This window comes from Berghia stephanieae, chromosome 14, assembly GCF_034508935.2.
Source record: "Berghia stephanieae isolate SIO BIC M18660-M18661 chromosome 14, UCSD_Bste_1.3, whole genome shotgun sequence".
Classification (NCBI taxonomy): Eukaryota; Metazoa; Mollusca; class Gastropoda; order Nudibranchia; family Aeolidiidae; genus Berghia; species Berghia stephanieae.
In genome coordinates this window covers 15,869,641-15,877,140 of record NC_088373.1, presented here as the reverse complement: position 1 = coordinate 15,877,140, position 7,500 = coordinate 15,869,641, and the positions used below count along the sequence as shown (strand labels likewise).

At 34.8% G+C, this 7,500-nt stretch overlaps 1 protein-coding gene across 1 annotated transcript in view; it reads left to right on the top strand.

Annotated features, from left to right (window-relative positions):
* Positions 1-7,500, top strand: part of LOC144959508 (dynein axonemal heavy chain 12-like) — a 132,161-nt gene that overhangs the window by 74,864 nt on the left and 49,797 nt on the right. Inside the window, exons 60-62 of the mRNA XM_078892123.1 lie at positions 5,162-5,354; positions 6,222-6,414; positions 6,845-7,017. Of these exons, the coding sequence (XP_078748249.1) occupies positions 5,162-5,354; positions 6,222-6,414; positions 6,845-7,017 (559 nt within the window). The remainder of the gene's footprint in view (positions 1-5,161; positions 5,355-6,221; positions 6,415-6,844; positions 7,018-7,500) is intronic.

The following is a 7,500-nucleotide window of genomic DNA, read 5'->3' as shown; positions in this document are numbered from 1 at the left end:
CCCTAGTCTCAAAACGGAATACTTCCGGAAGTATAACGGACCAACACACAAACTCTGTGTAACCATGAACTTTTATAGTCTGGTTAATACAGTTTAGTGAGAACAACTCGCAAACGCGGATGGCAAAAACAATAACAAAGGCCTGAGTGACGTCATCTGCATACTATCTATATTATCGTTCTGTCTCCCCCCCCCCCCCCCCGCCCCCTCCCCTACCCCCTCTCTACCACTGAATAAACTATGATTTTTATAATATATTTGCACTCACTCGACCTCTAATGACTTCCGCTTTCAAGGTCATCACGATACGAAGCTGCTCCGTACTTCTTTTAATTTTTATTTATTGCTTTTCTTTAATTTATTCTTGAATTATCTTTTTTTTAAAAATAGTAATAGATATTTATTGTTCATAAATATGGCGTTTGTTATTTGAATAGGTTATTGCCGCACTCAGGAAAAACACATATTCAAAAATTTGGCCAGAAAACTCTTCCGAAATACACTTTAAATTTTTTTGCAAATACAAACCATTTTTTGAGTCATCAATCAGCTGACAATCATACCACAGTCAACTGGCCATGATGGTGATATAGTTGAAGTAAATCACAAAGATTCTAGATTTTTGATGTTTTGTAATTCTTTTCCATACATATCCATCAATTTAAATGACCATCATATTGACAAAAAAAAAAAAAAAACACCTCTCAAACCTGGGACTTTGCGAGGTTTTCTTTCAATCCCAAGTTTGAGAGTGTTTTTTTTTTCTCCCAAAATAAGAGTCATTTAAATGGATCGATATTTGAAGGATGAGTTTTTTTGGCCATTTTTTAAGCATACGTGTTTTTCCATAATACGACAGTTGTTTTGGCCATTTTTTAAGCATACGGTTTTTCCATAATACGACAGTTTTTTTGGCCATTTTTTAAGCATACGTGTTTTTCCATAATACGACAGTTTTTTTTTGGCCATTTTTTAAGCATACGTGTTTTTTCCATAATACGACAGTTTTTTTTGGCCATTTTTTAAGCATACGTGTTTTTCCATAATACGACAGTTTTTTTGGCCATTTTTTAAGCATACGTGTTTTTCCATAATACGACAGTTTTTTTGGCCATTTTTTAAGCATACGTTTTTTCCATAATACGACAGTTTTTTTGGCCATTTTTTAAGCATACGTGTTTTTCCATAATACGACAGTTTTTTTGGCCATTTTTTAAGCATACGTGTTTTCCCATAATACGACAGTTTTTTTTTTGGCCATTTTTTAAGCATACGTGTTTTCCCATAATACGACAGTTTTTTTTGGCCATTTTTTAAGCATACGTGTTTTTCCATAATACGACAGTTTTTTTTGGCCATTTTTTAAGCATACGTGTTTTTCCATAATACGACAGTTTTTTTGGCCATTTTTTAAGCATACGTGTTTTTCCATAATACGACAGTTTTTTTGGCCATTTTTTAAGCATACGTGTTTTTCCATAATACGACAGTTTTTTTGGCCATTTTTTAAGCATACGTGTTTTCCCATAATACGACAGTTTTTTTTTTGGCCATTTTTTAAGCATACGTGTTTTCCCATAATACGACAGTTTTTTTGGCCATTTTTTAAGCATACGTGTTTTTCCATAATACGACAGTTTTTTTTGGCCATTTTTTAAGCATACGTGTTTTTCCATAATACGACAGTTTTTTTTTTGGCCATTTTTTAAGCATACGTGTTTTTCCATAATACGACAGTTTTTTTTGGCCATTTTTTAAGCATACGTGTTTTTCCATAATACGACAGTTTTTTTGGCCATTTTTTAAGCATACGTGTTTTTCCATAATACGACAGTTTTTTTGGCCATTTTTTAAGCATACGTGTTTTTCCATAATACGACAGTTTTTTTGGCCATTTTTTAAGCATACGTGTTTTTCCATAATACGACAGTTTTTTTGGCCATTTTTTAAGCATACGTGTTTTTCCATAATACGACAGTTTTTTTTGGCCATTTTTTAAGCATACGTGTTTTTCCATAATACGACAGTTAATGTGTTAATAATAGCTATAGATTGATAGTTATTTATTGTCCACAAATGTGGCGCTTGTTGTTTAATTACACATGCTATAACACGACATGAGAACGATAAGATAATATGCAATTAGGAAATACATAATACAGGCATTTATCTCCTTTCATCTCTCTGTCTCTCCCACTCTTTCTTTCTCTCTCTGTGCCTCCCTTTGTCTCCCTCTCTCTTTCTCTCTCTCTCTCTCTCTCTCTCTCTCTCTGTGTGTCTCTCTCTCTCTCTCTCTCTCTCTCTCTCTCTCGGTGTCTCTCTCTCTCAAGATATACAATTAGGAAACACATAATACAGTCATTTATCTCCTTCTAACTCTCTCTCTCTCTCTCTCTCTCTCTCTCTCTCTCTCTCTCTGTCTCTCTCTCTCAAGATATACAATTAGGAAACACATAATACAGTCATTTATCTCCTTCTAACTCTCTCTCTCTCTCTCTCTCTCTCTGTCTCTCTCTCTCAAGATATACAATTAGGAAACACATAATACAGTCATTTATCTCCTTCTAACTCTCTCTCTCTCTCTCTCTCTCTCTCTCTCTCTCTCTCTCTCTCTCTCTCTCTCTATTTCTGTCTCTCTCTGACACACACACATACACACACACACACACACACACACACACACACCCACATGTTTTTTTCATTTGTCAACCAATAGCCTCCGACGGGTATAATGTCGGGATGACCCTAGCGTCTAAAACAAAAAAATGAATGTAAAATCTGAATCGTAAAATTTAAATGTCAATGAAATTTACACAGTTAACCACCGTACTCTGGAAATAAACTTATTAAAAATTTTGGCCAGAAAACTCGCCCTTCAAATATCGATCGACTTCAATGACCTTCATCTTGGCAACAACGAAAAAACAAAAAAACAAAACAAAAAACAAAAACAAAACAAAAACAAAAACAAAAACAAAAAAAAAAAAAAAACAAAAAGAAAACAACTCCAAAAACGGGACTTGTTGCGAGGTCCCAGGTTTGAGAGTTTTTGCCAAGATGAGGGTCATTTATAGCGGTCGATATTTGAAGGACGAGTTTTCTGGTCAAATGTTTAAATACGTATTTTTTCCAGAACTGGTTACGATTTTCTTATGCCATTTTTATAATCATTTAAACTTTATAATCATTTCTTCTTATTTATTAGCTCATCCCGGAATTATGTTATGGTGACGAGATAGGTCAAATATTTATTCAACATTTTTATTCCGTACATTTCACAATTTTTATTCCAATAGAAATGATTGGAATAGAGAATTCAATTTGATTTACAAAAACGGATTATATGATTAGGACATTTCGCGTTTCTCATTTGTCAAAAAAAAAAAAACAAAAAAAAAAACAAAACCAAAACAAATGATGAATAACACTCTAAAGACGAATGAATGGGAGGTGAGTGGATGGCTTTGTTAAGACCAATCAGTCTTTATAATCCTATTCATCGTGTTTTGTTGACAAAGGGGACAACCCGAAACGTTCACTTTATCTATCTTTGTAATTAGATTGAAGCTTGTCTATTCCATTTTATTGTCGTTATTTATTTCTTCCAGCTTCAATCAGCCACATTTGCATTATATCACCATTGTATATTCCAGCTGTTTCAAATGATGTCACTTTTCGTATATTGTATTTGTCTTCTTCTTCTTCTTCTTCTTCTTCTTCTTCTTCTTCTTCTTCTTCTTCTTCTTCTTCTTCTTCTTCTTCTTCTTCTTCTTCTTCTTCTTCTTCTTCTTCTTCTTCTTCTTCTTCTTCTTCTTCTTCTTCTTCTTCTTCTTCTTCCTTCTCTTTTCCTCTTCTTCTTCTGTTTTATGATTTATGGAAGAGTTTCATTTGATTAGATAATTCAATTTGGTATCCTGCCAAGATATGTATATAGGATACAAGACTATGGAAGATCTCTTTCGGCAGTTTTCGTAATTAAAAAAAATATGTCAGTTTAAAAAAACAAACAACTTGATTCTATTAACTTAAACACACAAAATAAATTAGCGACTTTTAATTTTTTTCTCTCTCTCGAAATGTCAATATAGCTAATCTTACACCAACAAAAAGCTCCGTAAAAACGACGATGTAGAAAATATATGAGAAGACTTTCCTTCAATTTTGAATGGATTTAATAATGATGAAAAAAAGTGTCCTATTTCTCAATATCGCAGTTTTAATAATCTATCTGGCATACGTGAACTGAGAAAATTCGTTTCTTGCTTTTTTAGAGGGTCCGCCTTTTTGAAGCGGACCCGTTTAAATTTATTTTTTTAAAAAGAAAGAAAAAATAAAAGAAGTCATTTATTTCATCGTGCAAAGCGCGATTTTGCCGTCTGTGGTCTTGTGGTATGTCACTCGCCTTTGGACCGGGTTCCCTGTGCTCAACGTGCTTTACTAGACGTCCCAAGTCGGCGCAACACTTAGCATCTAGCACGAGACATTTACGCCTGTAAGGCGATATTACAAGTAATTTTCGTCGACAGAGACAACGGCAGTGCCGATCAGGTACTCGTTGGAAATCTAAACACGGTGAGAGATTTTGAGTATAGGGCCTATTTTGAAAGGACTCAGCTCTGCACAGACAACAGCAGCAGGGGCTCGAACCAGTTACCGGCCCGAAGGGTAGTGTCATACTACAAAGCCACAGAACGGTAGGATAAAGCTAAGGATAAATAGACAGTGAAAATATTATAATTCTAACTGAAATGAATTTATTCTCTCCATTGAATATAAATGTATCACTCCCCCCCCCCCACCCCCTACTCCACAAAATCGTACGATATAGAGATAAATAACAATGTGAAATGTGAATGTAAGCTTCAATTTAATTACGAAAACAGATAAAATGAACGTTTCGGATTTCCCCTTTATCAACAAAACACCTGTTTTATTGATAAAGGAGAAATCCGAAACGTTCATTTTATATGTTTTCGTAATTAAATTGAAGCTTACATTCAATTTCACATTGCTATTTATTTCTTCGAGCTTCGAGCAGCAACATTTACATTACCCGATACAGAGAAAGTTGATGGTTATTCAGAAATTTTAGCTTCTCCAGTAAATGTTCAATATATTCTAATTGTATCCATTTCTCCACCCTTCTCACTCCACCAAACAGCTGGCGTCGAGATGATTCGTCTGGGCGACAACGTCATCGAATACAGCCAGGACTTCCGGTTCTACATCACCACCAAACTGAGGAACCCCCACTACCTTCCAGAACTGTCCACCAAGGTCTCCCTGCTCAACTTCATGATCACACCCGAGGGTCTGGAGGACCAGCTGTTAGGAATTGTCGTGGCTAAGGAAAGGTAATTTTTCTATTATTTTTGTCATCCCAAAGAGTCTCGCCCGACGTGTACATATATCTGACATCCGAACGCACTTATATAGATAGTATGCGCTTGGATAAGATGATCACAATATTGCCATCCGGAAGTATAATGGACCAAAGTACAAAACTGTGTGTAACTTTAAATGTTTATAGTCTGGTTAATACAGTTTAGTGAAAATTACTTATAAACGTGGATGGCAAAAAAAAAAAAACCATAACAAAGACCTGAGTGACGTCATCTTCATTCTATCTATATGAGCCTAGTTTAACATTGTTGTAATGGACCATACTTTGCGTCATATTTTGAGATTTACATTCCAACAATGAGCACCTAATAAATTGGGTTATCAGACCTTCAAATAAACACACGTCCGAAATGACATTAGATTGACATCTCAAGTAAAAAATAAACTAACAAAATAGAACAAAGAAAAAAAGAACACAACAAAAGTAAAAACGCCCCCCCCCCCCAAAAAAAAAATAATAATTAAAAAATACCAAAGAAGAAGAAAAAAAACATCAACCCATAAAAATATTACTAACAGAAATAAAATAAGATAAAAGCGACCCCCCCCCCCCCCCCAAAAAAAAAAATAATAATAAATTAAAAAATACCAAAGAAGAAGGAAAAAAACATCAACCAATAAAAATATTACTAACAGAAATAAAATAAGATAAAAGCGACCCCACCCCCCCCCCCCCCCCCCAAAAAAAAAAAATAAATAAAATAAAATAAAATAAAATAAAACAAAAAAAAAAAAAAAAAACAAAAACAAAAAAAAAAAAAATCAAAAAAAAAAAATCAAAACACGAACTAATGACCTCATTGATTTCTTTCTTCCAGGCCAGAGCTAGAGGAAGAACGTCAAGCCTTGATCGTGACTAGCGCCGCCAACAAGAAACAGCTGAAGGAGATCGAGGACAAGATTCTACACACTTTGTCTTCCTCCGAGGGCAACATCCTAGAAGACGAGGCGGCCATCTTGGTTTTGGACTCGTCCAAGATTCTGTCTGACGATATCTCCAAGAAACAGAAGGTAAATTCAATGATAGTCATAACGATGATGTGTTTGATTGTATATGATTAACCCTCTCCTTACCAAGTATAGGAAAATCGTCACATTCGTTACGATACAACCAACATTTTTCTTATTCAAATTTCTTTTGTACATCAATGTGTTGAAAGCGCCGTAAAACCCTTAAACAAAACAACAACAAAACAAAACAAAACGAACAAACAAACAAACAAACAAACAAACAAACACAAAAACCCAAGAAAAAAATAAATAAATAAATAAAACATCATGTATTTATATTTAATTTTTTTTTATTGGCTGAAGACAGGTTTTGAGCCGTGTTCATTTTTTTTTTTTTTTTTCGTTATTTTTTTCTGAAGCTGTTATATATATATTCATTTTTGTTGATTGCATTATACAATCCGAAAAAAAATGTTCCTTTCCCCTAAAGGTTGCCGAGGAGACGGAGAAGAAGATTGAGGCTTCACGTATCGGATACCGGCCCATCGCCAAACACTCGTCCATCCTGTTCTTCTCCATCACCGACCTGCCCAATATCGACCCCATGTACCAATACTCCCTCACCTGGTTTGTCAACCTGTTTATCATGTCTATACAGGACAGGTAGGCCTTATATATTGTCATCATCATCATCTTCATCATCATCATCGTCATCATCATCGTCATCATCATGATCATCATCATCATCGTCGTCGTCGTCGTTATCATCATCATCATCATCATCATCATCATCATCATCATCATCATCGTCGTCGTCGTCGTCGTCGTTATCATCATCATCATCATCATCATCATCATCATCATCATCATCATCATCATGATCATTATCATCATCATCATCATCATCATCATCATCATCATCATCATCATCATACATCATCCTCATCATCATCATCATCATAATCATCATCATCATTATATTTACCACTACCACCACACCACCACCACCATCATTATCATCATCAGCGTCATCATCATCATCATTATCAACATCGTCGTCATATTTACCACCACCACCACCAAAACCACCACCACTACAATTATAATAACTATATTTATCTATTCTTGAGCCCACTTATCCACAAA